We start from the raw sequence: 17,076 nt of genomic DNA, 5'->3' as shown, positions 1-17,076 counted from the left end.
TCCTGTGTATGCTCCCCATTCTCTGTGCATATAACCCCCTAATTTTCAAGAAGAAAAAAAAAATGGACCCTAATCTTGGAATTGATGTTTTTACAGTTTGACTTGGGGATGTTATTCAAGATAAAATTGGAGGTGATAAAAGGTTCCTGTGAATTTCTGGTCTAGCTGCACTCATAGGATAACTGGGCATAACATATATGTCCATGATTGTATTTTTAGATCACTTCTTTGAATCACAAATATTTTAAAAATCATTTAGAAGACAGCCTTTCATTAGGAAGACCTCTTTTGATAGAAGATGTTGGAGAAGAGCTTGACCCTACACTGGATAATGTTTTGGAAAGAAATTTCATTAAAACAGGTTTAGCCAACAAGGTAAGATTCAAACAAATGAGCAAAGAAGTGGAAACACACCGCTCCCCGATGCCTTGCCCTCCACAAAAAAACTTAATAAGTATATGACTATGAAATATTAAACTCATATTTAAATTTGGTTCACGTTAATACCAAAAAAGAGTTTAAGATCACAAATAGTTAATATATTTAATCTGTAGATTTTCTTATCCCTTTGCTTGTGACTATTTTTTAAAATTGAAATAATCTGTGAAGGAGTCATTTAGTGTGCTCCATAGATAGATATTCTCAACAAATTCTTTGCATCAGACATATAATTTAAAGTTGTATTTTTACGCCTTGAACAGAAAAACTTAACCTTTGATTCTACATGCAGTATTTGAAGGAGTGTGTATGGATTCTTGATATCTTAAGACTTCTTTTTAACACTTTTCTTAAGGTGAAGGTTGGTGATAAGGAAGTAGATGTTATGAATGGCTTCAGACTTTACATTACTACAAAACTGCCAAATCCAGGGTATTCTCCTGAAATTAGTGCTCAAACCTCCATCATTGACTTTACTGTGACCCTGAAAGGTCTTGAAAATCAACTCTTAGGCAGAGTCATTCTCACAGAGAAACAGGTAAAAGATTAATTTAAATTTATTACTGTTTCCATATTGCAGGGTAACTTTCTGTCTCTCTCTCTTTCTTGCGATTATTCTTAATATAAGCTATTTATGATGATTTAAAAACTGGGACAGAAGAAATGGACTCATTCAAGTGGAAGTTTCTATTTGTCTTTATTATCACTGCTGTACCATACTCACCTTAGTTTTCCTGCCTCCATTATAACCTCATAAGAATGGCCTGTGAAGAGGAAAAAGGCCTGCAATAAAACCTGATTTTCTTCTGTCTGCACACTGACAACATATATCTACTCATGGCAACATAGCCTCGTTCAAAGGATCCAGACTTAGTTACTGCCTAGCTCTAAGGGGAAATGGGGTAACTGCCTGTTTTAATACTGCAGGTGTATTAGCTGAGACAGTCCAAGTTTCAATCCTTATGAACATGCCACCAGCATTTCTGGAGGGAGGCTGCTTGGTCTTTTGAACTATTGGAAACCTAATCCCTGTAACTATAAGGTCAGGTAATGTTGAAGTCAAATGAGACATTATGCATTTTTGACTGCATATTTACTAAGATTTTGGCAATGCTTCCAGTAAATCTTTGCTAGAGAGGAACCTGTTTGATCCTGCATTGTGGCATCTGTTGAGGTCCTCACATGCTCCTCCCCCACCTCCTCCCAATGTAAGACATTCCTCCGTAATGACCTCAGTCATCTTGTAAATGTCAAGTAGTTGCATTTCATTCCTGATCACTCCATGGTTTGCATGAGAGAAATAATACTCAGTCTGTTGAGGCTTATATTTTGTCAGACAGCTTCACTGAACCATCGTCTTCTCTTCAACCAGTGACAGCTTGTCAACTTACTATGTAACAGGATTATCACTGTCTGTCTGAAACACACTGTGACGTGTATCTTCATAAAGCCTTATGCCAAACTCCACTTTTGGACCCTGCAGTACAGTACATCCTGCAAGATGACAGTCATTTTGTCTGCAAACTCCTCCAGTTGTTCCAGTTGCTGCATGCCTGCTTGGAGGACACAGAAAAGATAGGAGCTTAATTTTTCTTAGGGGTGCAAAGGAGTAGACTGAGAACTAATGAATTCAAATTGGAACGTGGGAAATTCTAATCAGATATTAGAAGAAAAATTATTACATTGCCAGTGGTCAAAAACAAGAACAGATTACCCAGGGCTGTTGTGGACTCTCCATTCTTGGAGGGGTTCTAAACTCAACTGGATATGGGCCTGAGCAACTGACCATTTTAGACATGCTTTGAGTAGGGGTTTTACTAGTTCTTTTCTTGAGGTTTCTTCCAAACTAAAATGATTCTACTATTCTATGGTATCTTTGCCACTAACTGGGAATGTCTCATGGGTGGACATACTATGCGCTCAGGGCCAGCTTCTCAGAGTGGTATACTCACTACTGCTTTGTTTGTGACCATCTAGGCATAGTTCTTCCAAATAAATGTCAAGTGAACCACTTGACAGGCAAGGAGACTTTCATAGAATATATTTACCACTTTCCAGTTTGCTTGGCCTCTGTTTTTGCACCCTGTGGTTCAAGATTCCCTGACGAGTCAATCTGGACATATCCCACTGTCCAAAACCTGTTTTTTCTGTGATATCTAATTATGTACTTTTGGGAATCTGGAGATTTCCTTCTTAAGTGTCTGGATTCTTGCTACCTTCTTGTAGCCTTTTGTAGGGAGATGGAATTTTCTAACTGTGAGACAGTTTGCCACATGTTCCAAGCACTATGACTGCTTGATGATACCCAGTGTTAGAATGTATGTGTGCAAATTCTGCCTCAAAAAGAGCAGACATTATTTACCTGAAGTCAGTGTTCTTCAAGGTTTTGAGATACATTTATATCCTTCTTGCCATTCCACTGTCTCTAATATGTTTCTGCACTTAGGACGAATGAGATTTAGACATGCAGTGAGGAAAAGGAGGGTTTACAACACATCATTTAAAGATTCTGCAATATCTGACTTTTCATTCTTGTGTTGTCTGGTGTGCCCATTGGTAGAATGTATGTGGCATAAATTTCAAAGAACTGACTGATTACTGATAACAATACAGGTGCTGATTTCTTATTTTCCACCAGTATGTTAAACAAATTTGCAAGATGTGAGCTAAGCATAAGAAGGTCAAAGAGTAGCTGGTATATCTGTATAAATTTAATTCTACCCTATTTATTAGAATAATTGGGTTTGAGAGATTTGATATATATATGAATGCAGTAGAATTTATACTGTTTTAGTATGATTGTTTTGATACATTGGCTGTTATGTAATTTGACAAAAAAAATATTTAGTGTCGTAGAAATAGATTTGTCAGATTAGTAATGGAGTTATAATATCCAAAACGTATTTATGACTTTTTGAATTTTCACATTCATATTTCAGGATTTGTGGTGGCAAAAGACCCAAGTTTTATAAGGAAGAACTGATGCAAATTCTTGCACTTGTGAATTATTTTGTGGCAGAATGATATTAGCTATGTAGCAGCTTTCATATTTTATGAATGTTAAAGAGACCTAACATTCTTTGGTACAGCCTGTAAAATGACATCAGCTTGTGAAAGCAGTTCCATAAAGCTGGATTTGAAATCGCCTCTTTGGTGCAAGTTCTTTGAATTTATGTATATGGTAACTAGGCTAATTTTTTTTACATCCTGGACGTTATGACTGGAAATTTTTGAAGACATGCACAAAACTTTTAACTGTGCACCTTTCCTGATCTGCAAAAAGTATTCTAAAATCTTAATTGATGGATTTTTCACTGAGGTTTTTGTCTTAAGGTTATTTCATTTACTCTGTTTTGGTAACTCTGTTTCCACCTTGTTTCTCAGGCTCTTCTTCTGAAGAAAACTTAGCTTATTGTTTTTTAAATGCATTGAACTCTAAAATATGTTTACCCATTTAAACTGAACTCAGCAAAACATTAAATTTAATTTGGCTCAGAATGGTTTCTCAGCATGAAAATTATTATATTTAATTGGATACTTTAACATTCTTTTGATGCTATACTTTTAAAAATTTTCTGCTTCATCAAACTTGCATAATGCTTGCCTTGTTTCATAATTGCTACCTGCTATTCTTTAGTTCCATTAGGCATCAGTTGATTGAAATGGGTTAACTGTAGTCTTCTTGTCTTTTTTATCAGTTTTTGTCACGAATCTTTTGAATCTGTATGCACATCTAAATTACGTGACATTTACACTTCTATGACAAAGGTCTCAATATATCTTTTCTACTGATGATGATGTTTCAATATACCTTTTGTACAGTGACAAGAAAAGAATCTAAATCTGATAATGAAATGAAGATGATTTAAAAAAAAAATATTTTTAAAATGACAAGACTTTCTTTACAAGAATTTAATGCTTGAATTACTTAGAGATGCTAGCAGAGTGTAGGAGTGAGAAGACCACAAGTTTAGAATATGGGAAAACAAACCAAAATTTAAAAGTTGTAAGAGTCTTGCAATTTGTATAAATGAAAGTTACTCAAATGGGAGTATAAAAACCTTTCTTTAAACTTTGGGATGGTCTCAGGTTCATAATGCCTCTAGGGCTGTATGAGAGTTCATGTGATCCACAGGTTTGTTTCTGGTTCTTTAGAATAGTAGCAGCCTGTCTGCAGTGCTGAAGTGGACTTGGCAGAGGTGGAATGAACACTCAGCTTTCAACTTTGGAGAGACCTTGTTAAAACTATCCACCACAGCTTTGTAAACAGTGACGGAGTACTTCTGTAGGTGTAGCTAATATCTCTACCAACTGGCTTACTTATTGATTCATAGGATTTATATTATCCTTATCTTATGAAAGACTCTTAACCCATCCTCTCCCTTTTTCTGTATTTTTCTGTCAGTGTATTGAAATATTTTATATTGTTTCAATGGAGTATTTTTATCTCTGAGGGATTTATTTGTGATAAGTTTTTTAAAGTTTAATTTTAGAGAGTCATGTAAGAATGAAATGAAAGGCCTTTTATCTCTGAGGAATGTATTTTTCTAGATATTTTAAGGAGTTTTTGTTGTTGTTGTCTTGCTTTTAAATGTAAAGATGTTAATCAACAGGTATCCATCTTTTATATATGACCATTGGAGAACAAAGTAGGGATTTAAACCACGTACTGTGTATTACTAAAAGTAATCAACTAAATACTTCTAGTGAAGTAACTTGAGTTCTACATGCTTTCTTTTCTTAATCAGTGAAGCATTTTAGTGAGAGACTGACGTTATCCCAGTTTGATGGAGTATTATTTTTAGATGCATTCTTTAAATATTTGGTGCTTAATTCATTGACTAAGCATGCTCATTATTACTGACACTGTAGTTTGGAAAATGGGGCATAAATGAGGATCGCCTTAGATGCAGTGAAATAAAATTCAGTATCTGGAAAGATGTTTGCACTTGCCTTTGAAACAGAAAGAGAAGAAAATCAATTATTATTCTGCATTTATAACTCTATTAAAGCATAATATGAGCATGCGCCATAGTTACTTGTTGAAATGATTTGTTAATGCATACTTATGTAGCTGGTTCAGAAAGCTGGCAACAGAACTGCTGTCAGATGTTCCACTGGAATCATTTCCCTAAATTAGTGCAATTACTCTTGACCTACACTGTTTCTGTAAGATCAATACTTTTAAAACTAAATACTGGTTTATTTTTATCTTATTTTTGATTACTTTTCTGTTTTCCAAATATTGCCATGTATTCCATCAGGAGTTAGAAAAAGAAAGAACAGATCTTATTGAAGATGTGACTACGAACAAAAGGAGGATTAAAGACCTAGAAGATAACCTTTTGTTCCGACTTACAAGCACTAAGAATTCTCTGGCAGATGATGAGAGTCTAATAGTTGTATTGAGTAACACTAAGAAGACTGCTGAGGAGGTAACACAGAAACTGCAAACTTCTGCTGAAACTGAAGTGCAGATCAACTCGGCCCGTGAAGAATACAGACCTGGTGAGTGAGGGTAGTGATGAAAAACAAATGACTGGTGTGCACAGTTAAAACACCAATACTTAGAGTAAGAGAAATGGTAGGATGAGACTCCACCATAATGGGTAGGATGGATTTGTGTTTTCCTGGAAGTAGAATTTATCTAGGAATTGTCATATTGAGCTATGGTGGAAAAAATAGTTTAATATTATGCTTTGTGTGGAATTTATAAAATGGAATTATCTGTCCTCTCCCTAAGCTTCTATATGGAAGTGTGCCTGTCCATCTAGTCTACTGAGTAAGAAACTTGGAAGGGCTTAGTTGTTTTTTCTTAGCTGTTAAAATGTTGATGCTTTTTCTGGACTGTCAATGAAACCAGTCATTAAGGTATTTGGGTAAATATGTTTGAGTTCAACATGTTGACATTCTTGTTGGGGGCCAGTATAATCATAAATCCTTTTTGTGTCTGTTTGGATGAATGCTTTGTTTATCCTGTCATGATCCTTCTGGTATTACAACAGGCACATTTCATCAGTCTTTTGGCTTTTAACTGACAGGTGAAAACATGAAAAAAAGTGGAAAAAAATACTCTCTGGAATTGTTATACCTGCATTTTAGGAAATGTGTAAAATGCTACAGGTAGCATACCAGAAATCATTGCAGATTTTGTAAAAACCTTGTATTTAAAACTAAATGACTGCTGAAAGTAAGTTAAATCAGTGCTGGGTAAGTTAATCAATATAGTTCATCATTGCTCTCTAAAAGTCTGTAAAGAGAAATGTGTTTGGATACTCAAGAAGCTTGGAGTATGTCTGGATACTGTGGAGAGCAATGCTTCAAACCATCTTACTTTTTGTATGTTCTTCTGATGATCTGAATATCACAGTATGCCATCCACATGTCCTCCAGATATGCTCGTATTTGCAAACTAGGCTTTACATAATATGTGTTGATTACAGAAAAGAATATTTTATTCTGATATATAAATAAGGATTAAGTTAATATTTTAATTATCTTTTCTGGCCAGTAAAGAATAGAGCAACTAAAGGATTTGTAAAGAATGGAGCAACTAAAGGATCTTCAGTCAGGATTAGTGATAAAACTCACAGTAATTGTAGAGAGGTAAAGTTTTCTGCTCTGCTTTTCTACTTTGAACGTTGTCTTGTTTCCTGTCTTTCAGTTGCAACTCGAGGCAGCATATTATACTTCCTTATTACTGAGATGAGCATGGTCAATGTCATGTATCAGACTTCACTTCGGCAGTTTTTGGGGCTTTTTGACCGCTCCCTAGCCAGGTAATTTAGCTAGCAATAAGTGTCATCTGTATTTACCCAGTCCTGGGTGTGGTTGTAGTACAATAAAGATTTGTCGTCAGCTATTGTCAGAAAAAAAGAGTGTTGCTCATTACAATCTTGGCAGGAATTGTTGGTTTAAATACCAGTAAGCCTTTGCCTGTTAGTTACTAAGGCAAAGAACCTTCAAATGTACACACAATCATTAAGAATTAGGCATTAGGTAATTGAAAATCATTATACTGTGTTGATTTTCAGCTATGCAGAAAGCCTTGATTAGAAAGGATTTTTTTTCTGTTACTCCTTCAGTCTGGAAGTTGTTGGTAGCTTGCTGTCTGATATTCTGTGTTTGTGATCTATTATTTTTTCATCTTTTGAAAGCTCTGAATTACAGCTTTTTGTCTTTTACCTAATATTCCCTTTAATAAAGCCTATGCAAACAGACATTCAAATGCAGGCCTTTGTTCCAACAGGTCTACCAAGAGCCCTATAACTAGCAAGAGGATTACTAATATTATTGAACATATGACATATGAAGTGTTCAGATATGCTGTCCGAGGACTCTATGAGGAGCACAAATTTCTTTTCACGTTATTACTTACACTGAAGATTGATATACAAAGTAACAGAGTGGACCATGAAGAATTTCTGACACTCGTTAAAGGTTGGAATTATGGAACAATTTAAAGCAGAGTGACTATATTATTGTAGGAAATGAGTGCACTGTAGTTGTGTCCTAGCCAACCTGCTGCTTCCTTTAGCACGTGAGAAGCCAGTCAGTTAAAGAATACATGCTTATCATTCTGATCGGGTGAAAGACAACGTTGCATGGTAATTCTAATTTATAGCAGCACAATGAATATCGATAAATATCGCTTTGAGCATTGTGAGAATTTAAAAGGAAAACTGTTAAGTCTCCTTTCAGTTAATATTTATGTCTGCTGCTCAAATACCACCAAGTATGTGTTTGACTTAGAGAAATTATTGTTATCTTAAACATCTTTTAGTTTATTTCGTAACTGCAAGGGAGGACAAGCAAGCAAATAGGGACAGAAAGTGATGCTAACAGTTTAAAAGAGTATCAGACTCTTAGCTGAATTTGACAAGTTCATGGCTTTAGTCTTAACTGCATGCAAGCACAGTGCATCTTCATTTGAAAGCTTGGAGTAATTTTGTATTATTTAAAATTATTATCAATTATTTATGGATAATAAGTATGAATTTTTCCGTGTTGAAACTTCAGAATATCTTTTCCCAACAAGCATTTATTTCCAGGCACATTGCACAAAGAAAGAGCAAGTCCTCAAAAGATAAACTGGTTAATGAAAATTAAGCTTAAAGTACATAATAATAATAAAAAATAATGTAAAATAACCAAACTGTAAACTCTACTTCACTGAAGATAGTGTTACTTTACAAGGTGGAGAAACCCTGCAACCTCATGATTAAAAATCTGTATTCTTGTAGCTTGTAATTTCTTTTGATTTTGTGCTTGTTTTCTTTTAGCTTCAGTTGAATTCCAAGTAAGGCAACTGTAGATATTGGTATAGTTATTACATTATCTACAACAACTAAAAAAAACATGAAAAAAACCATGAAAATTAAACTTTTTCATTTTTTTTTTCATAGCTCAAGCTTATTCTTTTACAGTAAAAATAGATCTAACTTGTAATGAGAAGCTGTTACAGATTAGAAATAAAATGTTTTAAAGTAAGATGAAACATGAGATTTGAAAATAAATTTGGATGACATCTAAGTCAGAAATTTTTCTGACCATCCTTAGTTATTAAGTAGTCTTTTTAAAGCTGGGAAGACTTAGTCGTGTGAAATAGTCTTGCAGTGTCTAGTTCATGTTTTCCAAATAGGTCCTATTTTTGATTTTTGTCTTTAGGGTGTCTCTAACAGCTGTACTTATAACTGATTTCTAATTTCTTGCAGGTGGTGCTTCTTTAGACCTTAAAGCTTGTCCTCCTAAGCCGGCTAAATGGATTCTGGATATGACTTGGCTGAACTTGGTGGAGCTTAGTAAGCTTAAACATTTTTCCGATCTTCTTAATCAAGTAAGTAAGAGTTTTTAAAATTAATCTCATTTGGCAGTGATCAAGGCATGTGGTGGGAAACTGTTTACTTTTACAGAATAGAATGAAACTGATAGTAGATAGCCACAGTTGTGGCCCTGACTCCTTAGCAACCTGCATTGATAAAAAGACTTAAAAAAAAAAACCCCAAGGAAAATAAGAAGTAGAATTTTTCACACTCTATATACTTTCAGACTGGCGTATAACTTGCTATTATCCACTTCACATAATGCAACTTGAATCTTCCTCTGGTTGTTAGACTGTTGTGCCCCTGTTGTGGTGTCTTACACTATGTTTTATGATGCTCGTTCCAATATTTCTCTGATGACATGGAGTAAGATTTAGAAGAAGGGTGTTCTGTAAATTCAGCACTTGTATGAATAGTCTTAATGGACACTAAGTGTATGGTAGCTAATGGAGTAAGCAGATAGCTTGGTGTACGTGAAGAGTACCCTCTGTACAGTCATGTGGAGAGCAGACATGTACCTGCTGTTCTCAAAGCTGTGTCTGAGCCTTGCTGGCTGTGTTCTGACCTAGCAATGCTGTTTTATCATAAATGGAAGATACTGAGTGGTAGCTCTTTTTTTTTTTTCCCCCAGAATATGCATACTTAAGGGTATTGTTACATTCTACAATTTTGTACTTAAAATCTGAAAGCTTATTCTCTCTCTCTTTTTTTTTTTTTTTTTTTTTTTTTTAAATAACCTTACCAAATCTGTGTACTAACATTGCTTAAACAAATGCCTGTGTGGGGATTACATGCCTCTGACCTCCATTAAGTCTGTGACCTAGTGGCAGTTGAAATGTGACTTGTCTGTTTAGTGAAATTTACTCCTTTGATGGTACGAATGCAGATTTCCAGAGCAGAGAAACAGTGGAAAATCTGGTTTGATAGTGAGAAACCTGAAGAAGAACTGGTTCCTAGTGGCTATGGTCAATCCCTGGACTGCTTCAGACATCTTCTTCTTATCAGATCTTGGTGTCCTGACAGGACCATAGCTCAGGTACATTTATATAGCCAAAATAGTCCATTTAGGTGTCAGTAGAATAATAGTTACAGAGTTGCAGTTCATACTTTTTTATATAATGCTAACTTTTTTTTTTGTGATGGACCTCTACATTGCATTTTTTGAAATTTATTTTCATACAATTTATGCATTTGTTACAAGGGCAGTGTTAGCAAAACTATTCCAATATATTAAGTGAATATTAGCCAGTGATTTTACTATGCTGATAGGTTTTCATCTGAAAAGTGTTTGTCCACTTCTGCTTTATCAGTTCAAAAGGTATTTTTGACTGTCTTTGCTCACTATTTGATGATATTGCTCACTAGAATTGTACAAATATCCTCATGTTAGGGTGAAGTAAAATCTTTTCATGAACTCAGTTGGCTGAGAGAAAACAAAACATGAAAACAATTTAATTGAGGATCATTCCTTGTATGAAAGAATTAGACCCACCTTAGAAAAAAACTGTACTAAGGTCTATTTAAAGTCATCTATTTAGAAAGCAGAGAAATATAAAATAAAATTTTATTAAATGGTTAAACTTATTTTTTAAAAAGTCAACTTCTAGGAACCTATTTTTAATCTTTGTTCTTTTCCAGTGCAAAAGAGCAAAAATTATGCAATTGCTGACAGTTTCAGAGCAATGGTTCACTGAAGTCAGAATGCATTACCAGAAGTGTGGTATTAATTTTATGGATGCAAATCTTTAGACATTGTGACTGCTGAGACTTTCTCTAAATCCAATTATTGGTGTAACTGCAGTCAGTAAAAGGTTGCAAGGTGGTATATAATGAATCTCTCAGCTAAGTGCCATGTGAATGAAACAGATCATGAAAAATTAGTTCCTCAGTTCTGTTAATGGGGGGCAAATACACTTTCATCTTAGGATGGTTTTAATGAAAACTTATGGTTATCAAATGCTCAATGTTGAATAACTTTTTGTGAAGTAACCTTTCTTTAAGTACCCTTTGAGAATAACAACTTTCAAAATAAATAAATAAGGAATAACAGAGATGGTCTTCACCTGTTCCTCTGGATTCTCTACTTAGTGACAGTTATTTTAATTGGTACTACTATTAAATCATTGCTTGTTTGAGCATGACGATGGGAGAGACTTAACACCTTTGGAGCATATCTTCCATCCGTTCCTACTTTTTCCTCTAGTATTTGGAAAGGAAAGCTGGATTTTAAGGTTAGGAGTTATGCTGTCTAATGGAGACACCACATTTAAATCATTAAAACCTTCCTAAAGTCTTAGTAAGGTTATAATTTTTATTATATTGTAATTCTAGGTGTTATATTTAATAATATATGTGAATGTATTTTAAGTTCTAACTGGTCTTATAAGGCTGTTAGAAATAGCACCTTCAAACACGATATAATACCATGTAAAATGAATTTGTTGCTTGAGTCACAAGTAAATTTTACCTTTTTTTAATATAGGCAAGAAAATACATCATTGACACTATGGGGGAGAAATATGCAGAGGGAGTCATCCTGGACTTGGAGAAGACATGGGAAGAGTCAGATCCACGTACTCCTCTCATATGCTTTCTTTCTATGGGCTCTGATCCTACGGATTCAATTATTGCTTTGGGGAAAAGGCTGAAGACAGAGACACGTTGTGTTTCTATGGGCCAGGGGCAAGAAATCCATGCTCGTAAACTTCTACAGCAGACAATGGCTCATGTAAGAGACAAAAATTCAAACTGAGTTTTCTGTATCTGTATTAATCACTTAGGAATGCAAAATCCTGTCATGAAATAGTTTTTTGGTGGGTAGTTAATGCTGATGCAAGAGTCTATATTTATTTGTATAAATAATTGTTCTAAGCAATAGAACTGTCTTTTCACAGTCATTTGGTGTGTCATAACAAGCTTTTTGGTACTGTACAGCTATACAGGTTTTTCATATAAAATTATAGAGTTTTTGTTGTAGTTTATTGACTGATGAACATAAGTGAATTGATTGTTTGGATTTGCATGAAAGTTAAATATTCTTCGTCAAGCATTTAATAACATTTTTTTCAGATTTGTATTTTTAGTAATACAAACATATTTTGTTAAATGAAGAAGATTAATTCCAAATATACTATTGATAGTTACATAACCTTGAAAAAAACTGTATAGCTGTATAGCAAAATATTTTGTATTACTATGGTCTGGATTTTGAAATGATGTGGACAATCTGATAGCACAGGCATTTTACAAGTGAAACATACAAGAATTAAAGAATAGAATTTCCTGTATGAATAAGAAAACGTGAGATGTTCCAATTTATCATGCCTGGATCTGTCAGGTGGTGGTACGCTGATGTGAGCAGATGAAACTTCTTGTGCTCCTGTTTTGAGCTTCTTCCCAGTTTAACTTTTGCTTCAGATTCTTCTTGTTTGACAGCTTCACATAAAGAGCTAATTAGCAGATCAGATGAGGAGAAACTCATTCAAAAGATGGGGGAGAAGAACTCCTTTTGCTTAGTTGAGAGAAATGCAGTTACTTTTCCTCACTTTCTCACTTATCTTCTTAGGGAAGAGGTACATGAGACGTCTATACAAAGTATGATAATTCCTATGATAAAGTTTGATATCTATTGACTGATAGCAATAGGTTAAGTAATATTTATATTTGGTTATTTTTCAAGCCTGCAAGCCTTGTGAGGAGCAAGGTTTAGCGTCTTGCTCTGTGGAGCTATTTCTGAGCTCTCATATATAAGGCAAGATTTATGAGTGTTTATCAGCACTGTAATCATATCCATGTACACTTTAAATGTACTGAACTGGAAAAGGTAGGGGCTACTAGAGAAGACCAGACTGGACAAGCAAGGATCATTTGTTTAGATGATAAAACCAAACAAGCTAACAATGCCTCCTGAAGGAACAGCCCACAGCTTAGCTCCCATGAGCTATCTTTTGGAGAAAAAATGATTTTGTTAATTTTAATTGCCTGTGTACCATTGCTATGGATTCTGTTCTCTGTTTGTACACGTACTTAACCAAATGATTAAGGTTTGATTTGGTAAGCTGGTGATGCAAAACTGACACTGAAGTGTGAAGGATTTCTTCCTTTAACAGCTCTGATAAGCACTATAATATGCTATATTTTGCTGTAGCTTAGATATATTGGCTTTGCTCCTAAACTGCAGTGTAAACAAAGAGTGGTTTCAGTTTGTAAACAATGTGGATAACTTTAGATTCTGTTGTTTTAAACTAGGGTGGTTGGGCACTTCTGCAAAACTGCCACCTTGGACTTGACTTTTTGGATGAGTTGATGGACACTGTAATAGAGTCAGAGACTGTCCATGAAAGCTTTCGATTGTGGATGACAACTGACATACACAAACAGTTCCCCATCACCCTTCTTCAAATGTCTATTAAGTTTACTAATGAACCACCACGAGGGCTCAGAGCTGGACTAAAGAGAACATACAGTGGTGAGTCTAGTGTGGTAATTATTTAAAATTAAATTTTTGCTCATTTTTTGGACTTTCTTATGTTATCATGTGGTCACATTGTAGGCACTGACAGAAGGTGTAAGTTAGTATGAGGAACTGGTCACAGTGATGCCAGGGCATATCTTGATCCTTGGATTTTTCTAGAAGTTGTGAAAATTCCAGATGAATCTGTAGGAGTGGTGTTTTAGCACTGATTTGAAATAGTTTTGAAAAGTGCTATTACTGTGTTTCTCATAAAGCCCACTTACAATCAACAGGTATCAGCCAGGATTTACTAGATTTCAGTGACATGGTACAATGGAAACCAATGTTGTACACTGTGGCCTTTCTACACTCCACCGTTCAGGAGAGACGCAAGTTTGGACCTCTGGGTTGGAATGTACCCTACGAGTTTAATCAGGCTGATTTCAACGCTACCGTGCAGTTCATTCAAAACCACTTGGATAGCGTGGATGTCAAGAAGGTAATTAACATTTTTGTGGGCAAGGTGGATTAGGGTGCAATGTTTATACATGGTTCCAAATAACTGAAACGTGTGATTTAAATTTTTTTTTTTTATTTCTTTCCACAAGCATTCAACATTTCAAGTAGACATGTCTATAGAGCAGCAGGCTTAAATTTTTCAATGCTTTGTGTGTTAAATTTCTATATTAACCTATAAATTTAAAAAACCAACCCCCTCCCAGCTGTTTCCTCTGAAAACTTCAGAAACACAAGCCTTAGAAGTACAGACCATCTTTTAAATGCTAATTAAGTCAGATAGTTAAAAATGGACTTTTGCATTTAAATTCTTCAATAGAGTGTGGCTCCTCCAGCCTCTCTGCAATATAAAGAAACTGAAAGTGGCTTTAAATGAACGAGTAAGAATTCCTCTTAACATTCCTCACTTTCATATGGTCAGTTGTCATGTAGAGGTCTGTGGCACTAAATCACTTTGCAACTGACATTTTAAGTGAAGTTTAAAGCATGAATGGAATGCAGTTGTGTCCCTCTTGCCCAGATATCAGAATAGCCTCTCGAGTTAGTTGTCAATTAATTCTTTTTTGAGAAAGTTGTTCTGGGAATGCAGGATTATAGAAAAACAGAGTAGTAAGAAGTAACTTTCTTCCGAAAGGAGCAGAGATGCTGGACTTCTTATATCAGCTGTTCTTACTAAGGGAGATGTAAATAGGTAAGAAGAGGATTAGCTTAAGTTACTGTATTTTGCTTGTTTTTAGGGCATCTCCTGGAGTACCATGTGTTACATGATAGGTGAGATCCAGTATGGTGGCCGTGTGACAGATGACTATGACAAAAGACTTATGAATACCTTTGTAAACATTTGGTTCAGTGAAAATACATTCAGTCAGAACTTCAGCTTCTACAAAGGATACGGCATACCCAAATGTACTGTGGTGGATCAATACCTTCAGTACATACAGGTTGGTAAATGAAAGCTTTTCAACACAAGAAAACCCAATTCACTTGTTTCTCACAGGTTCTCGAGTCCCTATATTTTGTCTTTTCTTCTGAGTACCTGCATTTTGTCTTTTAGTCACAGTTTTGTTTTTTTTTTTACTTTCTAACAGTCTGTATATCTATTAGTGGCAGCTAATTGTTGTTGTCAATTTTATCATTGTCAGAGAAACATAGCATGTCATGACAGGAATCTTTTTTTTTTCATGTGATCTGCTTGAGGGACATACCTGACATCATACAGTTATTAAAGAGGGCAAAGAGTGGAGTTGAGACATTGAATACAACCTCATAGAAATAAAATGTGTAGATATATGAAAGTACTAGCTGCCTATTAAAATAGTGTTTAGAGGTTAAAACTGAATTTGTTGTTATCCTTGGTGTGATTTGGGCTGTGACGTGACAACAAGATCACAGTAAGTTATTTGCCCTAAGACTGTTTGAAGAGACCTAGCCTCTTACTTTATAACGTAAGGGGCTTGGGGATTTTTTGTGTTTGTTATTTGGTTTTGTTGTGGCTTTTTTGTTGTTCATTGTTGGTGTGTTTTTTTTTTTAAAATAATAATTAGCTAATAAATCCATCTTCAGCTGTGCTCTTTCTGTGTTTACTATGTAGAGTCTTCCTGCATACGACACACCAGAAGTGTTTGGTTTGCACCCCAATGCGGATATCACTTACCAAAGTAAACTTTCCAGAGACGTGTTGGACACCATCCTCAGTATTCAGCCTAAAGATAGCTCTAGTGGAGGAGCTGAAACTCGAGAGGCAGTTGTAGCCAGATTGGCTGATGATATGCTGGGAAAGATTCCTGGTGATTATGTGCCATTCGAAGTGAGTTGATGAAATTCTGTCAGAAGTATTTGCTCCATCTCGCTTTGTGTGGATCAAAAAAAAAAAAAAAAGTTTCTCCAAAAGCATGTCTGAATTAATTCATACAAGCACTACTTCAAAAACACATTTTAAAGGAGTCTGACCAGACTCTTAACATTTAAAATGGAGTCACTAAATGTACGCTGAAGTGCTTTTATAAGAGCTTTTTCAAAATATTAAACCACTTAATACTGAAGTTGTCATTTGCACTATGGGGTGGGGGGTAGGATCATCCACTTTTAAATATGGTTGTTGACACTGTAGAGAAGTGAGGTCGTGCTGCAAATGTATTCATGCTTCTGAAAGTATTAACAGCTTTAACATATGTATTACTTTGGGAGTCAGCTTACATGCTGAAGATATTTTTAGGTTGCTTTCTTCTTCAATTAAGAGAATGCTGAAAAGCTTATCAAGTATTTGGTTTCATTGATTGAAGCTTAGTGTTAGTGTCTCAAAATCCATATTAACACATAATAGTCGATGCAATTCTATTTGTAATGGACACCTACTGCCTTGCAGCCATTTATTTTCTGAAATAGCAACTTTCCTTCTGTGCATGAGGAAGAAGGAATGATTCTCAAGGTGAAAGGTTTTTCTTATGGTTAGAAAATATTTGCTGATGACTAGATCCATGGACACTCCAATTGACTGTACTCCATGTCTTTCTGGACACTACAGTTTAACTGACTGTTTGGACAATTTGTGCTATCTCTGGAAACCCCAGAATTTCAGGATGCTCACATTATAGTTCTTCCCAGGTGAGGCTAGTTATCAGCTTCAAATAAACAAGAAGAAGATGCTTGTAAAATAGTTAAGGTTCCTATATTTTTCTGTATCAGGGGTTGCTGAACTTTGGTCTTCCCTTATTATATTTGCAAAAACATAAAAGGTAAAAAAGGTAATAAGATTAGTTATGTCAGTAATAAAATATTTTTAATACTTTTGTTATGAAATGGATGTGGATCACCCCAGCGTGTCATCAGAAAGAAATTCTTGCCCAA

General features: G+C 35.1%; 1 protein-coding gene across 1 annotated transcript; it reads left to right on the top strand.

The window, feature by feature from the left end:
- Positions 1-219: 219 nt before the first annotated feature.
- On the top strand, positions 220-16,036 carry LOC103770331 (dynein heavy chain 5, axonemal-like; the record flags this gene model as incomplete). The annotated part of the gene is made up of 12 exons (XM_008937591.1): positions 220-375; positions 794-976; positions 5,703-5,946; positions 7,103-7,217; positions 7,688-7,878; positions 9,153-9,274; positions 10,147-10,296; positions 11,743-11,988; positions 13,509-13,728; positions 14,007-14,212; positions 14,967-15,170; positions 15,821-16,036. Coding segments are annotated over 12 exons (2,253 nt in total), but the record flags the coding sequence as incomplete, so codon positions are not given.
- Between the last annotated feature and the right edge of the window lie 1,040 nt (positions 16,037-17,076).

The sequence above is a fragment of the Merops nubicus genome, unplaced genomic scaffold (assembly GCF_000691845.1).
Source record: "Merops nubicus isolate BGI_N331 unplaced genomic scaffold, ASM69184v1 scaffold19330, whole genome shotgun sequence".
Classification (NCBI taxonomy): Eukaryota; Metazoa; Chordata; class Aves; order Coraciiformes; family Meropidae; genus Merops; species Merops nubicus.
Note: the sequence above shows the minus strand (reverse complement) of the source record. Positions and strands in the feature narration are given on the sequence as shown.